Raw genomic sequence first — 21364 nt, forward strand, 5'->3', positions numbered from 1 at the left:
GTGTACTGATTTATCATGCTTGGGTAAGTGAGTTAAAGGAGGTCAGCTCATCACAAGGAGCAGAAGAACAGCCCTGCCCTCAAAATAAGGACTTCTCAGAATCATTCAGCTGTCCATGAAGGATAAAAGATACCCCTGGAGAACCGAGATAATGCCAGTATCCTCGTCCCTCTTACACACCTTTGAAACTCTCCCAGTGTCCAGCATCACAGACAAGTAATTAGCAATAGACCAACTCCGGGGACGTCTGGATCAATAGAAAAGCTGCCAGAAGGCTGATGGCTGATGGAGCTGCAGAGATATAGCTACTTTGTGCAGTTTTACTGTGATTAGTAATTGGTACTCCGTGTCTGTGTTAGTTAGTCATTAGTCAAATAATAAGGTACCTGAATGCTTGAATGGCATAAGAACCCTGTGTTTAACCGCATTTGAGGTACCCCAATTGAGCTCGGACACCTCATGCGCATGACTAAATATTTACGCGTGCACCTCTGTACTTTGTGTCCTAGCCTCTCTGCTCGGTCAGCACGGGCCACTTGCAAATTTTCATAACACAAGTGACTGATTGCCACTGCAGTGGGACAAGGTCTCTCCCTTCTCCATGCAGTAGATGTGAGGCAGTTTAGAACACAGGACACGTCACACCAGGGTCTCCACTCATGTGTTGCACTCAAGGTGCTGTTTTTTCTCTTGCCCAACATTTACTCGCCCTCTTCATAATACAGTCAAGGAACAGGCAAAAAAATCTCGTGGGGGACCTGTCAGCAGCACCTTGTCATTCATGGAGATCACCTTCACCTTTGTCAAAGGCCCTTGAGGGCTGCAGAGACACCACTGACAAAAACCCTCTTTCTTGCCAGGGCCGCCCTTCCCAGCCCTGTTTCTCTCTGTTCTTGCAGACAGCAGGCTTTGCTCACCATCAACATCCAATTTCAGCTTTAAGCTTCCAGGTGCCGTCCACTTGACCGTGTCTCTGCCGTGAAGCAAAGCCTTTGCACACAGAAGGTCTTCAATGCTTGGTACCAGGTTTCCTTTAAGAGACGTCCGAGCTTGGCCTGGAGCTACACCTGAGGTGCCACAGCCCAGATGTGCACCAAAACTCTCAGCCAGGGGAAGAGACAAGTTGAGAGAGAGCCTGTGCTTTTTGACTTTGACAGAGGAACTGCCAAGGCGTGGTGGGACAAGGCACACAGCTTGGGGTGCTGCAATGGATGGCTACAGGCTTTTCAGGAGAGACAGGCTGGAAGGATCAGGAGTGGGGTTTCCTGAAAGTGAAGCCGTTAACTGGATGTATGGCGCAACTCCTTGGGGCAGGTGAAGAGTTTGGTGAGCCTTTGTGGGGGAGGGTGAGAGGAGAGGCCAGTAGAAGTGTCCTGTCATGGTGGGAGATAAGGAACCCACAGTCAGGATGAGGAAGAGGGTATAGTCTTTCTGAAGGATCCCAGGGAAGCGTCTGGCTGTACGAGCCTGGGTCTCGCTGGGGACTGCCATGATACTGGCAGCTTCTGAAAGAGGAGCACAGCAGCACGTACAGTCCAGGTGGTTTCTGGAGTGTCTTAGGACAACGTCTTAGCACAGCTGCCAGATGGGCCAACAAAAATAATGCCAACCTTGATGTGATACCTGCAATGCAGGAAGAGCTGGTCAGAGACGTGAAGATTGGCTGTCGTGACCCTGAAGTAGTGGGGTCCCAGCACTCCAGGGCAGTGAGGAAGCAGAACAGAAGACTGCAGATGCTGGACCTCAGAGGTCCTTTTGCCTTTGGCCGACGCTGAGGAGTTTTCGTGGGGATCCAATGGTCAGGAGCATTGAAGGTGGCGCAAAGCTCTGTACAGCTGGTCTTCAAGGACAGCATCCTCCAGGAAGAACATTGGCCTGTATCAAAACTCAGTTTGAAACCTGAAAGTAAATTCAGGGGAATCATAACGAGATTTCCAACTTCAGGAATTCTTACAGAAGAAAACAAAGATATTAGTTGGACACTGCTGTATTGAGTTAGAGTAGGGAGAGAGAGTTCCGAGATACTCTATGCCTTTTTTGCCTCAGACTTCCCCAGCAAGGTCTCTCAGGGCTTTGTGCCTCGAGGCAAGACTCTGGACAAGAACAGCCAATGGCGGATAGGAATGAAATCAGGATCTACTGGAGCAAACTCAACCACTACCAGTTCATGGGAATGGACGGGGTACATCCAGAGGTGCTGGAAAGTAAGAGAATGTCACAGTGAGGCCACTCTCCATCATCTTGGAAAGGTCCTGGAGACTGGCGGGACTCCCTGACATCTGGCAAAAAGTAAATGCTGCATGCATCTTTCAAAAGGGTCCAGAGAAGGAGGTGGGGAGCTAAAGGCTGCTTAGCTTCCCTTTAGATGAGGAACATGTCCCAAAGCATGTTCTCTCGCACTGCATTTCTGGGTGCCTGAAGGAGACGGTGCCTGGATGAACTCAGGGAACATGTACACCGGTTACGGTTTGGCACTTGGAGGGCCATGGTGTTATGCCATTGTACGCCCCATAAAGATTTGGCCATCTCAAAAAAGGGACGATAGGAGGGAAGTGCTAGCAGGTGGGACCATTGCTTGACTGCAAAGAGATAAAGGCAGGATCTATCCAACGTATCCAACCTTCATTGCGCCCAGCCTCTTTTAGATAGGAGATACAGATGTGAAATATATTAAAATAAACATGTCCTCAGAACACAGTCTGGGATCTGTGCTTGACAGGAAAATGTGTTTTCTATTGGTCTAAGGCCATCCAGAATGGAAAGTGAACTTCAGGGCAGGGAATGGGGACGTGACATACAGCTGAGGCATGTCTTCTCTGTATTGAACTCTGCCTGCCTTTGATTTCCTTTGTTGGCCATTAGGAAACACCATTCTGTGTCAGCTCGTTTTCAAGGTAAAGCAGGTGGGAACCGGTGCCAAGGAGTGGAAACACGCAGCTACGGACTGGAGTGGAGAAAGCTCAGGTTTGAACAGGCTGCTGTAAGTCCTGGTTGCCAGGTGAGAGACATGGTGAGATTGAGACAAAGCCTGTCCACGGAGTGTTTGCAATAAAGGGTCTTGCCTTAAAGGGTCTTGAGGCTCCATTAGCATTAATTCAGGATCAACATGAACTGGAGATTGCTGGCATCATTTATTGTGTAAGAAGAAAAAATAAAGAACAAAATAAGAAGGAAGCAATCCTTCCTTATGGTTGTTTAGTATTGAAATGTATTCATCTGAGAACTCTCTAATTAAGCACAGAAGAACTGAGGAATCCAGGAAGTCTATGCACAGAGACTTGGCTGGTTATGGCATTTGGTATGGAAATGAGTCCTCTCCGGCCAAGATCCTGTAGACCCTCAAACACTGGGCAAGCCTCTAGAGAAGTAAAACTCAGCAGCAAACCCCAAGATGGTGAGGGTGTTACCAGGCCCCACTGATGCCCATCACTGGAGACACCATGGAGGGAACGACCGGACAAGATTCCTGTCCCTGGGGACCGGTGAAGCAGAAAGTCAGAAGCACTGGTTATAGGTGGAAAATCAAATGTGGAGGTGGCTCTGAAAACCTTTGATGCATTTCATCAATGGAGATAGCTACGCCCTGTCCCCTGTCCCTTGGGGATTTGCCAGAGCCTGTGAGATTCCAACAGTTCACCCACCTTCTTCCAAAGCCCTGATAATGTTCCCCTCGCACAGAAGATGCCTTAGCCCCCCGACTTGCTTGAACCTTCTGGTGGAAGTTCCAATATGAACTGGTGCCAAAGGCAGCCAAGTGGTGTGCTACATCTGACATTGCCAATGCATTCTTCTTTTTCAATCCCTTTGGCAGCAGGGTGCAGGCCACAGTTTGCTTTCACGTGGTGTCCAATGCACCTGGAATGCCCCCAGTGACAGGACAAGAGGTACTTGAACATAAGAAGTTCCATCTAAACATGAGGAGGAACTTCTTGACTTTGAGGGTGGCAGAGCACTGGAACAGGCTGCCCAGAGACGTGGTGGACTCTCCTTCTCTGGAGACTTTCAAAACCCGCCTGGACGCATTCCTGTGCAACGTGCTCTAGATGAACCTGCTCCGGCAGGGGGGTTGAACTACGTGATCTCCAGAGGTCCCTTCCAACCCCTACCATTCTGTGATTCTGTAATCGACTATCCTACAGTTTGCCATGGACTAATCCAAACTGCACTGGAACAGCGTGATACTCCTGAACATGTACAATACATCCATGATCTCATCATGTGGGGCAACAAAGCAGAAGTGTTTGAAAAGGGGAAAAGAGCAATTCAGATTCTTCTGAAAGCTGGTTTTGCCATAAAAGAAGCAAGGTCAAGGGACTTGCAGAGAAGATTCAGTTCTTGGGAATAAAATGGCAGGATGGATGCCGTCATGTCCCTATGGATGCGGTCAACAAGATTGCAACCATGTCTCCACCAGCTAAGAAGGAAGCACAAGCTTTCTTAGGCCTTGTGGGATGCTGGAGAATGCATATTCCAGGTTGTAATCAGCTTGTGAGCCCTCTCTATGGAGTAACCTGAAAGAAGATCTATTCTGAGTGCGGCCTTGAGCAACAACAACCCTTTGAGCAGATCAAACAGGAGATAGCTCGTGTGGTAGCTCTTGGGTCTGTCCAGACAGGACCAGCCGTGCGTAATGGTCTCTACAGTGCAGCTGTGGCACGTGGTCTCACCTGGAGCCTCTGGCAGAAATCATCGGGAGAAACCTGAGGTCAACCTCTAGGCTTTGGAGATGAGGGTATTGAGGATCGGAAGCCCTCAGCACCCCAACCGAAAAAGAGATCCTGACAGCGTATGAGGGGGTTTGAGCCACTTCAGAAGTTGTTGATGGGCAAGCACGGCTCCTCCTGGCACAGCAGTTGCCTGTGCTACACTGGATATCCCCTCCACACATCACGCGACTGACGCTACATGGACTAAGCGGGTAGTGCTGATCACACAGTGAGCTCGACCAGGGAAACCAAACCTCCAGGAATCCTTGAAGAGATTACGGACTTTCCAGAGGGCATAGATTTTGGAGCATCTCATGAGGAGGTGGCTCCTGCCCCGGTGGCACCCTCATACAATGAGTTGTCATCTACTGATGAAAGGTGTGAAAGGCAGGGCCAGAAGGCTGGATGCCTCTCCCAAAGCTGGTATCAGGAGCACACCCAAGGAACTGTTCCATGAAAAGTCCTCATGGTGTTCTGGGGTTCTCCACAGACTCAGGGGGACAGGGTCAGAGTTGCAGGGGGATCTGTTAGGGACCAAGGGCTGGACGAAGAGAGCTCCCTTCTTGGTGGCACATGTCCAAGCAGAGTGCAAATGGTCTTCGATTGTTCTTCCTGGTACTGTCCCGCTTGTGGTATGGGTGATGGCCACCGCTATCCTGGAGAGGAACTTGGAGTTGCCAGGAGAGCTCATGGGATCTCCCGGAAAAGTATGTGAGTCTGGGTGAGCAGTGAGTGGCACCTCATCAAATGAGTGACCATCCAAGGTGGAGTGTCCTTGAAGGAAAGGTGAACCTAAAGAGCCCATGGGCTAACAAGGCCCCTGCAATGCCAGGAGCCAGCAGGCCAAAGGGACAAAAGACTAGACAATGGTTCAGCCCACTGTCCTGGAGACCCTGTGGGACCGATCTAGGGCAGCCCTTCCCTGCCCTTTGTGACACTAAAGACACCCCATTGTCCTGCCAAGCCCTGTCCTTGTCTACTGAGCAATCAGGGAAGATGGAAGGGGACTCAGCAGCAGTGATCCCTTTCTGGCTGGGGCTGCTCCCCACCTTGACCAGCATGGCGAGTGCAGGGTCACCCCATGGCCCCAGGGCACCACAGCCCCCTCCCTCTGCAGAGCAGCACCGCCAGCTCAGGTCCCTGCAGGAAGCATGGGGTGGGAACCAGGAATGTCCAGCCAGGCCAGCCTGGACACACTCACCTGGGGAAAGGCTTTCTGGGGAGAAAGGGTGACCAGGGAGAAGAGCAAGGGAGCATTTCTGTGCCTGCAGGGAGGAATCCATGGGAAGGACAAACCTCTTTCTGCAGGCCCCCACTCTGGGCAGGCTGCTCTGTGCCTGGAGCAGGACTCTTGTGCTGGCCTGGGGAGAGGGGCTGGCACTGAGGGGACACAGACCATCTGTGGCCCAGGCACTGGGGGAGGCCACCAAAACAGGAGGGCTGAGGGGGACAGAGCCCTGAGGGCTGCCGGGGTACTTTGCCAGGGAGATGTCTCCCCACCCTTGAGCACACCTGTCCCATGCGGTTCCAGCACGGTGGGGCCATTGGACCGTTAATGGGGCATCAGGGCCCGCCTTCCCATTGCTCTCCAGTTTCCCATCCCCTTACTCCTCGCTCAGTCACATCCCTCTAAAGTACCCAGGTGCTGCTTTGAGCTTCAGGCAGTTGGAAGAATGCCCTGGTCTTTCGGCAGGCTGATAATCTCTTCAGCCTAATCCTTCCATGTGTTTATATCTGTCATATCCCATCCATCTCTCTCCCATACTTGGAGTGAGGTTATTCCTTTTGGTTGGTGACCCTCGCTGGAGGAGGTTCACCAGGTTGAAGAAGCCCATGTCCCTCATCGTCCCCAGACAGGGCTTATGCGCTAAGCCCCAATCCTCAAAACTAAGAAATTCCAACTGAACTCAAGAAAACAGGTTTTGGCATCAAGAACCCTGGCACGGGCTGCCCTGAGAGGCTGTGGAGTGTCCTGTCGTGGAGATACTAAAAACCAACCTGGACATCTTCTTAAGTGACCTGCTCTGGCTGACTCCCTCTAGGGCAGCAGGAATGAACTAGACGATCTCCAAAGATCCCTTTCAATCTACATGATTCTGTGAGGACATGGCAGTCCAGCAACATCTAGGGTAGATGCTTGTGAGGTCCCTTCTGCCTGAGAACCCAACAGGCCAGCAGCAGGCCAAGGCCTGGCGTGTTGATTGTGAGGTCACCGCTGCTATAACAGCAGGAACCTGGCGGCAGGCCAACCCCCGGCTCAAGGCTGGGTTCAGTGCCTACGAGGTCATTTCTCCATGAGTACCTGACAGGCCAGCAGCAGGCACGTGGTGTGGATGTTGGTTATGAGGTCAGTGCTGCCACAATCTCTGATAGGCCAGAAGCAGGCAGATATTGATTTGGAGGTCACTTCTGCCTGAGTCCTTGATAGCCCCGCAGCAGGCAAATGGCCTGAATGCCAGTTGTGAGGCTGCTGCTGCCTGAGGACCTGAGAGACCATGAGCAAGCTCGTGGGTGTTTGAAGCCCTGTGTTCCAGAGCACCCCTTAGGCCAGCAGGTTGAAGACCAGGCTTGGTTCTTGTGAGGCCCCAAGTATGGGACATGGCAGCAGCATGCGTATGAATGCAACACACAGTATGGGACACGCCAGCATGTATGGAACACACCAGCAGCTAGAGGTCGCTTGTGGGATCACTGCTGCTTGGGCACATGATTATCCAGCAGCAGGCTCATGACTGGGGTCTGTGTTTGTGAAGTCATTTCCTTCTGAATACCTTTGTAGGCCAAAATGAGGCTTGTGGCTGTGTTTGGAGCCTGTGTGGTCTCTTCATCTTGGAAACTTTCTGGACTCTAACATAGGTGGTGGGACATCCACACTAATGGTCCCAAGGCTTCTTCCAGCTTTTACTTTCTGAGCAGTGAAATGTCTTGGGATTTCTCTTCCATGGGTTGAGGTTTCTGGGCTCACTGGTAGGGCGTCCAACAAAGCTAAGATGCCTGGGCGTGAAGAGTGAAATATTTATTAATATGCAAACAGTGATTTAACAAAATTAGTAGTGAACGCGACAGTGTTTTATGGGATGTGATGACAAGGTACACTTGATTCTTTATTGCATAGAGGACAGGGTCGGACAAGCTGTCAGGGAGACCCTCCCGTTGAGTCATGAGGCTCAACTTGCTTTCTAAACTCCTTCTCGGAGAGGAGTCTGCCTGAGGCTGGATCCAATGCTAGTCCCAGCCTTGGTTAACGGTTTATGTCTAAAGGATTATATATGCGCAATCAATCCTTTCTATCACTTAGCTAAGATTTCACAGTTTAACGTTCTATTAATCACCTACCGAGAATCTGTTGTGGCAAGGAATCTCTCGACGTCTAGGAGGAGAACCTTAAGCGAGCATCCCTGCTCAAGGGGAGACCCTGGCGTGCAGCCCACTGCCGTGCAGGAGAGCTCCAAGCACTCTTGGGCTGTCCACTATTTATAGAGTAAGAGAATTGACCTACAGTCATATTCGCATGGGAACAAAATATCTAGGCCCCCACTCCAGACAGTGTGTTGGCTGTGTTGCCAGCCATCCCCCAAAGTCCAGGTGACACTCATCACACCTCCCACTGATGGTTATGGCTTGAGCAGGAGCTGGGGAGGGGCAGAAGCGGGAGAGCGCAGCGCCACAAGATGCGGCACACAGGGATGTGGTTTAGTGGTGGACCTGGCAGGGCTGGGTTTACAGTTGGACACAATGATGTTAAAGATCCTTTCCAACATAGATGATTCCATGAGTCTGTGATTGTTTTGAGCCTCAGGACTCTGCTTCCTCCTCGCCCCTTCTCTGGGAGGCCAGGAGGTGTCACAGAATTTTCCTGCACTTGGCATTGCTCCCCCTCACATCCCTCTGCCCCAGGAAGAGCCCTGGGCCACAAGTGAGGGACAGGATCTGCCTTGCCAGGGCCTGGGGCTGAGGGCTTGGCCTTTCTGCTGCATCAAACCAACCAAGGGTTTCTTCAGCATTACAGCCACCTGCACTCTGCCTTTGCCCACCTGCAATCACAGCCTCCAATTTTCTGCTCTAACGAGTCCCTGGGGAGGCTTTGTCAGGAATGGCCCTCAGTGGGGCTCATTAATGCTTCCAGGTACTTGGAGTTTGACTTCTGATTTCTTGAGCACTCTGTTCAACCTTCTCTCAGTATCTGAGGTCTGTGGACTCAGCAGCAAATACCCCATGGGGCTCATTAAAAGACAGAAAGCCTTAACAAGCTTCTCTTTTTGTAATTTTCTTCAAGACTTGTACAGCTAATTGGAGAGGTTTCATAGTGTAATGAAGTAGGAAGATTTCAAAATGCATCTGATAAAAATGATCTTTTCTGTTAAAGGATATATTTTATTACTTTTCACTTTGCAGAAGAGGTGATAGAAGCATTCTCTGATTGATATTGGTGCAGAGTGTTTCCTCAGGAAGTCTGGACACCTAGGTAAAGCAGTCCCTTGATGTCCATCGCTGGATGGACAGCCTTGCCCCTCACCTCCCCAACCTCACCATTTCTGACATTGCCCACCTGGGACTTGCATCACTGCTCCTTGCATCAGACTTCTCCACTGGTCTCTGCAGCTGCAGGTTACAGCTCCATTGCACCATCTCCCACCTGAGCCCCTTAGAGACCTGGCTGCACCCAGGCACAGGAGAATTTTCCCCATTCTTCAGAAAAGAAAAGTAAAGCACAATCAGTTTTCATAAACAATAAATGATATTCTGTAATCATATGCTAAGTACAAGCTACCACTAATGAAGTTGATTTCTACCAGGGATAAACTTAGGTAGTTAGATAAAAAATGATAGATATAAACATAATTAAAGAGCTGGCTAAGGAGGCAATTAGACTGTTGAGAGACAGTCAGGCTGTTCAGTCCCTGAAGGTGAAAGCAGCAGCGTGGGCGAGAGGTACCTGGATGAACAAAGAGTAAATGGAGAAGAAAACTGAAGAATTACGGAAAGGGCCTTTGCCTAGACAGTCTGGATCTGAAAAGGTGACTTTAGAAATGGTCACTGTATCAGGACAAGTAGACAAAAAATTAGAGAAGCTAACTGCACTGTGTAACAGGGAGAATAGTTGTAATGGCGTCACAGGGAAGATCAATATTTCTTTGGAATATCCTTTCTGAGAGGTTATGGGATTGGCAGAGGTCTCTTGTGAGAGAGGACAAGCAAGTGGTGCACCCATCTTTGGAAGAATCCAACACTGCACCCCAGGGAACCAGAGGCTGCACAGGCTCACATCGGTGAGGAGCGGGCCATCAGTTGGAGTCCTCTTGGGTGACATTTGTGGGCACCAACAGCAGAACGTGTCCAAAACCCATCAGCATGGACTTACCAAGGGTCAATCATGCCTCGCCAACCTGACTGCCTTCACGATGTAGTAACTGCATTTGTGCATGAGGGCACTCTTGCCACGTTTGTCAATAGCAATAAACTCGGAGGATCATTTGTTTACCAATTAATTTACCAATTACTGCCATGGGCAAAACAGACCCAACTTGGGAAAATTCATTAAATGTATTTCCAATTGATTGTAACAGAATAGGACAGTGAGAAATAAAACACAATTCAAAACACCTTCCCCCCTCCCTCCCTCCCTTCTTCCCAGGCTCAACTTCATTCCTAACTCTTCTACCTTTGCCCCGAGTGGCACAGGGGGGTTGTGGAATGGGAGTTGCCGTCAGTTCATAACCCTTCGTTTCTGACCTTGCCCAAATGTGGGTCCTTCCCACTGACTGCAGTTCTCCACAAACTGCTCCAGCGTGGATCCTTTCCACAGGGTACAGTCCTTCAGGCGTGGACTGCTGCAGTGTGGGTCCCCCACAGGCCACAGGTCCTGCTGCAAAACCTGCTCCAGCATGGGCTCCTCTCCTTGGGCAGCAGGTCCTGCCAGGAGCCTGCTCCACCGGGGTCCTCCATGGGCTGCTGGTCTACCGCTCCTAAAGGAAAAAGGCCAGCCCAGCACGGCTTCTCTTCTGGACCAGACCACAAGAAGTCCCGGAGGATGGCTGTTTCCTATGCCCGTGGGACTTGAGAAAACTCAGAAGACTCCAGTGTTTTGGGTATTGCTGAACAGAGTTTGCATGGTGTCAAGGCCTTCTCTGTTTCTTCGTTCTGCTCCCTCCAGTGAGTAGGTGGGAGGTGAGAAAGAAGTTGAGAGGGGACCCAGCCAGGACCGCTGATCCAAACTGACCAGAGGCATATTCCATACCATATGACCTCATGCTCAGGAATAAAAGCTTGAGGCACAGGAGGAAGATGGTGGGGTTTTTTATTGTTTAAGGAGTCTGCTCCTTGGAGACTGGCTGGGCATTAGTCTGCTTGTGGGAGGTGTTGAGTGATGGTCTCCGTTTCACTTGTTGAGGTTTTTTTTAATCTCTTCTCTTCACCAGTTAAATTGTTATGTTGACCCCAAACTTTTCACACTTTATTTCTTCCTTGTCCCACTTGTGAAGGGGGAAGAAAGTGTGAGCGACTGTGTGGCTGCTGGGCTATTGGCTATTGGCCATGGTCAGCACATCACAGCAAGGAAGATTGTGATAGCTGGGAGCGAGTTCAGCGGTTGGCCACCAAGATGCTTAGGGGCTGAAGGGGAAGGGCCTTCTTTAGCCTGGAGAAGGGAAGGTCTTGGGAAGCTCATAGCAGCCTGTGTGTCCCTATGGGGACATTTTCAGGGCCATGGAGCCAGGCTTGTGACAGTGGTGCTTGGCAGGAGGTTAATAGACAATGGTCAGATGTTGAAATAAGGAAGGTTCAGGACAAAGAAAATGAAAATCTTTTTCTCTGTGGGGGCATCCAAGCATTGCAGGAGGTTTCCCAGTGACATTGTGCCATCTCTGTCCTTGGATGTTTTCCATCTCCTACGGGATAAAGCCTTGAGCAACATTTGACCAGCATTGGTCATGCCTTGAGGCATTTGACCAGCTTCCTGAACAAAGCTATCAGTATGCCATGCCTCCTGAGATTCCTGGGAGCAGCCACTTTCTTGTCTTTCTTGTTCTTCTACAAACTTCTCCACATCTCCAGACCAAGTGGTGATTTAGGCTGTAAAGAGAATGGAAACAAAGCCTCTGGCTTGGTTACTATCAACTTAATGGCTAAAAGAGAGTGAGATGGAGGGATCTCAGAGCTTCCAGATTCCTGTGGAAGGTTGAAGGCCTCCAAGAAAGGAGTTGAAAATAAGAGTGTTGAACTAGCCTAGCCTTTAAATCACTTCACATGGGATGCTTCGGCTTCCCACTTTCAGTCATTGGCACCCAGAAACCTCACATGCTTTTCTTCCTCTCCTCCCCAAACCTGACCAAGTGACATGAAGAAAGAAAGCAGAAAGGCCCTAGGCCCCTGTGAATCAGCTGGGGTCTGGCACTTGGAGGGCCGCTCAGTGAATGGCAGTTCTTTCGTGGTCCACCCGATAAAGAATCAAGCTGGGAAGTCAGCCTGCAAGAGCAAACCAACAAGGTCCATGGACAGGCAAGGCTGTGTCTGGAGAACCTTTACACCTACAGCGTAGATCAAGCTGGGGCTGAGCCTCAGGCCTGGGCTTAAAGGGGATCCTGAGCTGAGGGACAGAGGGGTGGGAGGAGGCCCCAGGTGAAGCTGCTCAGGGCCATGAAGGCCTGTGGATGTTTTCAGGGCCCTGACATGGTTTCCATGGGAGCCCACCTGCCAGTGCCCTCAGTAGGCCTCCTTCCCTACTGTCCAGGGCCTGTGCTCTGCTCCTCTCCTTCCCTGTTCCCCTGGAGATCTGGGAGACCACCATTTGATGGTCACTACAGCCAAGGCTGAGACTGGTCTTCACATCTCTGACCAGCTCTGCCTCTTGGCAGTACCAGCTCCACTTGTGCATCAGTGTGGCCCATTTGGCAGCTGTGCTAAGAACCATCAGCATGGACTTACCATGGGTAAATCAAAGAAAAAGGAAGCCTACAGAAGGTGGAAGCAAGGACAGGTAGCCTGGGAGGAATACAGAGAAATTGTCCAAGCAGCCATGGATCATGTCAGGAGAGCCAAAGCCCAGAGAGAGTCAAATCTGGCCAGAGGCATCAAGGGCAACAAGAAAGCCGAATAAAGAACACGGACTTCACAGTATCCAAGTGCTGTTGTGTAGAGTTCTTTGTTTCAACACCAAGCTGTGTGAAGCAGTTGACAAGCTGGAGGGATGGGATGCGATCCAGAAGGACCTGGACAGGCTTGAGAGATGGGCCTGTGTGGACCTCATGAAGTTCAACCAGGCCAGGTGCAAGGTCCTGCACGTGGGTCGGGGCAATCCCAGGCACAAATACAGGCTGGGTGGAGAATGGCTTGAGAGCAGCCCTGAGGAGAGGGACTTGGGTGTGCTGGTGGATGAGAAGCTCAACGTGAGCCAGCAACGTGCACTCGCAGCCTGCTCCGGTGTGGGTCCCCCACAGGCCACACTTCCTGCCAGAAACCCTGCAGAGGCATGCTGGAGTGGATGGCAGGTGGACACAAAACGATGGATGAGATTCCCACAACGAGAGTAAAAGCTGCAGTCCCCAAGGCCAGAGAGAAACAGGCCTTGGCTGCGCAGCCCTGGCAGGAGAGGGGTTTGCTGTCCCAGGTTACTCTGAAGCACTGTGGGACCTATGGCAGAGGTGGAGCTGATCTGCAAGAAGGACAAGCTGCTGCTGAGAAAGTCCCTGGGGGAGGACACCTTGTGATCTAGGCACACTGTGGGCATCATGCTGGGGGCTGACTGGCTAGATAGTGGCTCTGCAGAGAAGGACCTTGGGGTCCTGGAGGACAAACAGCTGAGCATGAGCCAGCAATGCACCACCATGACAAAGGCCAACAGCCTCCTGGGCTGCATCAGGAAAAGCATTGCTGGCAGATGGAGGGAGGTGACCTTCCCCTCTCCTTGGCACTGGTGAGGCCACACCTGGAGTGCCCACACCCTGCACACTCACACAACTTAGCTCTACACTGACATTTTCCTCTCCCAGGCTTTTACCAGCCCATCCCAGCTGTTCCTCATCTCTCTCCAGAGCCCTTGCCCTCTCCTCTGCCCAGCCAAGCACAGCTGCCCAGTCTGGGCTGGTCCCACAGCAGTGCCCACCACAGTTGCTGCAGAGCTCTCGGCACTCACTCCACAGCCCCAGCTCCTCTGAAGGGCACACAGCCCCTGGGGGGCAGACAAGGAGCTCAGCCTCCCCATCAGCCCCAGGCTAGTGCTGGCCTCAAGGCAATGAGGAAAACAGGCTAGTCACTCTCTGCCTCTCCTGATAGCCTTTTGAGGTGACCCCCAACCCTGAGTGAATTTGCCCCCTCCTCTGCTCACATCAGCCCCGCTCCCCAGGACAGCACGACATTCCTTGGCCCTGAGGGTCCTCTGGCAGCTCCCACACCTCTCCAGCCTCCCTTTCCCACGCCTACCGGATCCACACTGACTTTCTGGGCATTGCAGAGTCCTTGTTTGTGCATACCTCAGTTTAGTGTTTTGCTTGTGGGGGACTTCACCTCTGTGGATGTTTCATCTCCTGTGTCTTCATTCACTCCCAGCTCAGGGCACGTGGTGAGTCCCCATCCTCTCCTCACACATCCAAATTCATTTCCATAGAGCCTGCTGTATGCCATAAGTCCTGACACATGTGAAGCAGCCTGAGGAGGTAATCGGGAGCTCATGCACCATCTCCACTACCACTGGAGACAAGAAGAGAGCCTTTCAAACCAGAACATTTGGTCCACGGAACCCAATAGTACAGTGAGCTTAACCCCAAACACAGGGAGAACACAGGGAGAAGAGACTCTTTGAAAGACCAGTTCGTTGGACGTTTTATTGGCAGCACCTTTGGAGGAAGCACCTAGCATCCAGGCACTGCACCTGGGAGATGCCTTTTTCTTGAAGAGCTGCTATTAGGCAGGTCACCTTTGACACAGTGTTGTGCAAGGCTCAGACACAACTGGAACAAACCTCAAGACAAGTGGTACAAACCCAGAAAATTATACAGAAGCAGGATGACTGCAAGAGAAAAAAGCAGGCTTATTGCCTAACAGAAAGTCTAGAAAACATGCGGAGAAGGGGAGACAATTTATTAATGGTGAAACAACGTCCATTGAGCCAGTTTCCATAGGGCATCCTTGAGCTCCTGGTTCCTCATGCTGTAGATGAGGGGGTTCAGTACTGGAGGCACCAATGAGTACAGGACTGCCACCACCAGGTCTAGAGCTGGGGAGGAGATGGAGGGGGGCTTGAGGTGGGCAAACACGGCAGTGCTGAGAAACAGGGAGACCACGGCCAGGTGAGGGAGGCAGGTGGAAAAGGCTTTGTGCCGTCCCTGCTCAGAGGGGATCCTCAGCACGGCCCTGAAGATCTGCACATAGGACAGCACGATGAAAACAAAGCACCCGAAGCCAAAACACACACTGACCACAAGAAGCCCAACTTCCCTGAGGTAGGAGTGTGAGCAGGAGAGCTTGAGGATCTGGGGGATTTCACAGAAGAACTGGTCCAGGGCATTGCCCTGGCAGAGGGGTAGGGAAAATGTATTGGCCGTGTGCAGGAGAGCATAGAGAAACCCACTGCCCCAGGCAGCTGCTGCCATGTGGACACAAGCTCTGCTGCCCAGGAGGGTCCCGTAGTGCAGGGGTTTGCAGATGGCAACGTAGCGGTCATAGGACATGACGGTGAGAAGAAAATACTCAGCTGACATGAAAAAGAAAAAGAATAAGAGCTGGGCCACACATCCTGTGTAGGAGATGTCCCTGGTGCCCCACAGGGAATTGGCCATAGATTTGGGGACAGTGGTGGAGATGCAGCCCAGGTCAAGGAGGGAGAGGTTGAGGAGGAAGAAGTACATGGGGGTGTGGAGGCGGTGGTCACAGGCGATGGTGGTGATGATGTGGCCGTTGCCCAGGAGGGCAGCCAGGTAGATGCCCAGGAAGAGCCCGAAGTGCAAGAGCTGCAGCTCCCGTGTGTCTGCGAATGCCAGGAGGAGGAACTGGGTGATGGAGCTGCTGTTGGACATTTTTGTCCTCTGCACATGGGACCTGTTCAAAGAAGAGACAAAAGTCTATTCAGTTTCTCAGAAAAACTTCTGAAAGTTCCTCTCCCCTTTCAAGCAGACCTTTGGCAGGTCCCTTTCATGAGCTGTGGTTGGTGCTGGCTGAGGGTGCCGCTGGGAGCAGGGGGCTCTGCAGGATTCAGTCCTGCCTACAGCAATTGGTCGATAGGAAGACGGGGTGATCTTAGCCTACATCCACTTTTGATATCGAAGAGCTTTCCAGCATTGTCACTCCTAATTCACCCGACGGCAGAGCAAAGTTGAGGGGAATTTGTTCTGTGGATTTTGTTCCAGTTGTCACACAAGAGCTGAGGAGTTTTGGAGCATTCCTGCTGCACTCCAAGTGAAATCCTGTGGGTGCTGGCAGGCAAAGGGACTGTCCCTCAGTGAAGAGTGTGGAGAGCTGACCTGTCCCTCAGCCCTGCTCCCAGCTGCCCTGGGCAGGCACCTTTTTGAGCTTGAGGACAGTAACACCCAGGTGTTCCCCCCAGAAGACCAGGACACTGCTGAGAGCAGAGGAATCTCATCTCTCCCCTCCCAGCCAGGGACACAGAGGCCTCATTGCAGCTGCCGACCTACAGCCGTCCCGTGGCATCTCCTTGGCCTTAGCGCTGTGGTGTCTTCTCTGTCGGGTACTTAGAAAACACAGAGATGCCATGGGAGAGTTGTGACCTTCTGGAGGGCAGCCTGCAGCTCAGCAGGGCCCCCTCAGGGAAAGAGCCAAATGTCTTTAAGATGGGGTGTCCTAAAAGGTCTTTTCCAGTCAGGCACACTCTGGTGCCTGGCTCCAAAGTCCGCGAGGGGATTTGGCTGCTTTTCCTCCATGCAAACATCTGCATGGCAGGACCCAAGTGCTTGTGTCTCAGCTGAAGCTGAATCCCCATCTCCCTCTTTGTTGGTTGAGCTGTTGGGAAAGAAAGTGATGGCCGAGTGTTTGTGACGCTGAGAGTGGGGGGCTGCACTGTGTGGGAGAGGAGACCTGGGAGCTGCTGCAGGAAAGGTGCTTGCACTGCAGCGGATGGCAGGGGGGTGCCCGAATCCCCCCTCCCCTCACGTTTCTGGGATCTCCTCCCTCTCCCTCTCTGACAATGTTTCTGCTGCCTGGAGCTGTCTCTGCTGGGAACCGCTTCTCTGTGCCCAGGTCTCCTCCTTTGCAGTGCTCACACAAAGAGAACTCCATCCCACCTGCGATGTGCTCAGCTCTGCCCTGCAAACACCTCCTGGCAGCAGGGAACTGCTCCAGGGCATCTCTGCCTGCACAGGGGCAAAGGGGCGGCTCAGAGAACTCAAAGGGAGTGGGCGACCCCGTGCCTTCGCAAGAGTGGGAAAATAAAGTCCCATCTCCCACTGTCCACCCAGCCAAACAAGGTGACTCATCTCAAAGCACAGACTCCTTCCCTTTCAGGTAATCCCCACTTTGACCAGCCTCTTGAAAAGTTTCCTTGGAAATGCCCTGGCAGTGATCCCCCGGGGTGCAGGGACCGTCTGCGGAAGGACAGCCCTGGGCTCCTCTGGCTGCACACCCAGTTTGGTACCCCTGCAGTCATCCCAAAGACAAGGAAACCACCGTGCCCCGACCTACTGAAGTGCAGCAGGGAAGCCCTGCTCCAGAGCACGTCCTCCTCCTCTACTTGGGAATCTCTGAGAATCCTCCTGCCAGGTCCTGCAGGCTGCGGGATGAACCAGGTCTAGGATGTCCTCCAAAGAACACCAAACTCAGTACCCTGCAGCCAGAGACTTACCATATAGAGGGCTGTGAAGATTCCTCCCGCAGTGAGAGCTCAGCTATCCCCCCGCTCCTAGAGTGCCTTTAACATCTCTGCCTTGCTCCTCTCCCCTTGGCACCTGCAGGCAGTGCCCTCAGCCCTGCTGCGCTTTGGGCAGAGCTGTCTCTCTGCAGTGCTGTGGAAGGAGTGCTGCCCGCTTGCCATGAGCTCCCTCTGTCCCAGGAGCCCAGCCCAGCTCAGCAGCAGAGGACCAGCCCAAGGCAGCCCTTTCTCTGCCCACTTTGGCCTCCCTTCAGGTGTCCCTGGGGCTTCGGGAGAACCTGCTGGGAAACAGGCTGAAGTCAGCACTGAGGTTCCCTTCCTCAGCTGGGCAGAGACACTTCTTTCCAGCTGTGTCATTTCTATTCCCAGAGACAGAGTTAGGCATGAGAATAGCCTTTCCTTGTCTCACCATTAGACAGGACACCCACACAGCTCTTTACCCCTGGTGGGTGCAGTGATGCAGCTGAATCATTTGAGGCATCTCATCCTGGGTTTGAAGTCCTGGGCTAGGAGAGGACTCCCTCTTGTTCCTTCCACAAACCCACAGGAGGTGGGATTCTTCTTGCCTCAGTTCAGGTGTGCACAAATACAGGCAGCTGTATGGGAGCTCCTTGTCTCAGCTCTCAGGCTACTTCATGGAGATTGAGGGTGTTGTTCAGGTGGAAACACCTGGTGACATTGGAGGTGACACCAGAGCTTGTCCAAGACATTTGCAGGTGACTGCAAGCTCTAATGCGGCAATGCTGAGAGACAAGGCAGCATCGGGGGGCACCATCCTGGAGCCTTGTGAGGAATTCCTTTGGCAGATGGAAATGACAGCAGGTGTTTACATTTAAGACAACTAAAACCCTTCCTTTTCCTTGTATCTACAGCAGCCTACAGAGGTCATCAGCTGAGCAAACAGACCTAAGTCCCTCTCTTTCTCTTCTCCATCAGCTGTAGTTCCTAGCTCTCCACTGACTGTAATGGCAGTTGTTTCAGGGACATCCCTACATGGCTTAACCCAATTCAGGAAGCTTCTCAATGGCCAAACACAGGCCTGTGGTGCTAAGTGAGATGCCAGCGCTCTCCAGCACAGGCTGGCAGGGACCGCACAGGACCTATGGGAAAGCCATTGGTGTTCAGAGCAGATGCGTGAGGGACACCCCAGAGGGCACTGCAGGCCGATTTGGTTCCTTTGTGCAAGCCTATGTGGCATCTCAGGCACGTTCAGTTTCCGTGGATCAGCGACTGAAACCCACCACTGCAGTGAGGCACGGTCTCACCCATCTGCATTCAGCTGATGCAGAGCAGGTCATGAACAGGAAGCCTATCACACTGGGGCCTCAAATGATTTGGCTGCTCCCAAACTCTCCCAGTTCTTCTTTCAACAATCCTTTCCTGAGGCCCTTGATGAGACAGTCGACACAGGTGAATGATTTTCACAGTGTTCCTGGATCACAGCTTATCCACACGCAAGGACATTTTGAGCAGCACCTTGTCATCCTGGAGATCAGCTTCACCTCCGCCACAGGTCTTCAGCAACACTACAGACAACAAAGCCTGCTTCTTCCAGGGCTACAGAGCCCAGCCTGGCTTTTCTGGTGTTGTAGGGAGCAGCGTTTCCTCGTTTAGTGCCTTCACATTGCCGCCTGCCGTCGCATCCAGTATGTCTCTGGTCTCGAGCACAGCATTAGCAGGTGTGGGGTCTTGGGCACTTGGTACTGGGTTTGCCTGGGACAAGTCCAAGCTTGGCCCCAGTGCTCCAGCTCAGGTGCTGCAGACCAAATGTGCACCAGTGCCCTCAGCCTGGGGCACAGACCGGAGGAGCTGGAGTCCCATGTGCCATCCTAGAGTTTGTACGTTGGTGGAATAAGTGGCAAGGGGTGGTGGGACAGCTCACAGTGGTGCTGCCATGGTGCATAGGGGCTTTTCAGGAGAGACGGGCCAGGAAGATGAGGAGGGAGATGCCCTCCATGTGCAGGAGCTTGTTCTATGTGTGGAGCTCCTCTATGGGATGTGCAGCAGGTTGCGTGAGCCCTTGTGAGTGAGGGTCAAAGGAGAGGCCTGTTAGTGTGACACCCTCGTGGGAGACAAAGCACCTGCAATCAGGGTAAGGAAGTGGAGAAAGGTTTGCTTAAGCAAGCCATGGAAGTCCTCAGATCCATGACCCCAAGTGCTATTGGAGACTTTAATGACACTCACTGGCAGGTGAGCATGGCAGGATGCATACTGTCCAGCTGGTGTTGGGGTCTCTTTGGACAACTTCTTTGCACAGGCGCAGACCAACAAAGGTGATGCTCACTCCAATCCAGTCCTTGCAAAAGAGGAAGTGCTGATCAGGGATGCGAAAACCAGTGTCAGCTTTGGCTGTAGGGACCATGAAATACTGGGAGAAGATTTTAGCCTCTTCAGGGGACTTTCAGTGGTAGGCTCATGGGCAGCAGTATTCAAAGGCAGCAGAGCTCAGTACAGTTGGTCTTTCAGAGAAGCATCTTCCAAGCATAAGAACTGTCGACATTCATAAGCCGGAAAACAACCAGACATTTCAGGAGAGCAGCTTGGCTAAGGAAGGAACGTGGATGCAAGGACTGATGCAGGAATTTAGAAATAGGGATGGCTTTAGAGGAGCCAAAGCTTCCCTAGTGTTGACCCTTGCAAGAGCTTCGAGGACATCAAGAGGATCTCTTAGTACTTCCAGACCAATGCAAGAAAAAACCCAAAGATTATCTGTGGCCACTGCAGAATTTAGTAAGAACAGGTGTAGAGAAATATGAGATACTGTATCCCCCTTGCCTTAGTCTTCCCCAGCAAGGTCTCTCAGCCCTTTGCTCCTCAAGGCAGGAGTCTGGAAGAAAATAACCAGCAGTGAATGCGGATCAATTCAGGTGTCACTTGGGCAAACATAGTCCTTACCAGGCTATGGGGCTGGAGGGGCAGGCTCCCAAGGACCTGAGCGAGCAGGACGGTGTCACCGTGAGGCCCTTCTCCATCATCTTTGAAAGGTCACGGAGTCTGAGGGAACTCCCTGATTACTGTAAGAACCCAAACATTGCATGCACCTTGCAAAAAGGCCCAAAGGATGAGCAGGGTAACAGAAGGCTGTGCCCCACTGTGACACCCCTTTCTGGGTGTCTGAAAGAGAAGGTGATTTACCCTGGATTTACCCAAGGTAGCTTCTTCCTGGCCATCCTTTTTACGTTTTCTGAAGAAAGGAGAGGATTTCTGGGCAAGGAAGAGCAATGATTGTCTTCTACCTGGAAGTCAGCAAGGCTTTCAGCATCATCCCCCACAATGTTCAATGTCAGCACACTATGGTCTGCATGGATGGATAAATAGATGGGTAAAAACCAGCTGGACAGGAGGGCTGTCGTGGTTTGGGGCAGATTGGCCAATGGTGAGATGACAGATGCTCTCCCCCACCTCTCATTCCAAGGAGACACAGAAAAGAGATAAAAGATTTATGAGTTTAGAAAAAAATGGTTACTGTAATAAAAAAGTAATAGTTCATTAAAGTAGTTACATTAATGAAATATTAATAATAAAATATAAAGGAAATAATGAAATAGCTACAATGCACACAAAACCGTTTCAGGCTCCCAGGGAGATGTCAATGGCAGGCACTGGGGAAGTCAAGGACTGGACTCAGCACCAGATAGGAACTGGATATCGGATATAGATTCAGGAACACACAGGTCAGGATCAAAGTCAGAGAAACAGGGTCCTCCTCAGACATCAGTCACTGAACAAAGAGAGCCATTGAAGAAAAGAGCCGACCTTTTGATTCCTCATCTTTTATACTGAGCATGGGAGATGGGATGGAACACTCAAGAGATGGGATGGAACCATGGTAATGCTGGCCTCC

At 51.7% G+C, this 21364-nt stretch overlaps 2 protein-coding genes across 2 annotated transcripts in view; both read right to left on the reverse strand.

The window, feature by feature from the left end:
- The window catches only part of LOC128903264 (olfactory receptor 14J1-like), a gene marked incomplete at its 5' end in the record, with an annotated part of 47063 nt that extends 31729 nt beyond the window's left edge, over positions 1–15334 (reverse strand). Inside the window, one exon of the mRNA XM_054187278.1 lies at positions 14873–15334. Within this exon, the coding sequence (XP_054043253.1) occupies positions 14873–15334 (462 nt within the window). The remainder of the gene's footprint in view (positions 1–14872) is intronic.
- A 3-nt stretch (positions 15335–15337) lies between these two features.
- On the reverse strand, positions 15338–15715 carry LOC128903350 (olfactory receptor 14I1-like; the record flags this gene model as incomplete). Its single annotated transcript, XM_054187368.1, has 1 exon — positions 15338–15715. A coding segment is annotated over exon 1 (378 nt), but the record flags the coding sequence as incomplete, so codon positions are not given.
- Positions 15716–21364: the final 5649 nt, after the last annotated feature.

The sequence above is a fragment of the Rissa tridactyla genome, unplaced genomic scaffold (assembly GCF_028500815.1).
Source record: "Rissa tridactyla isolate bRisTri1 unplaced genomic scaffold, bRisTri1.patW.cur.20221130 scaffold_29, whole genome shotgun sequence".
NCBI classification, from domain to species: domain Eukaryota; kingdom Metazoa; phylum Chordata; class Aves; order Charadriiformes; family Laridae; genus Rissa; species Rissa tridactyla.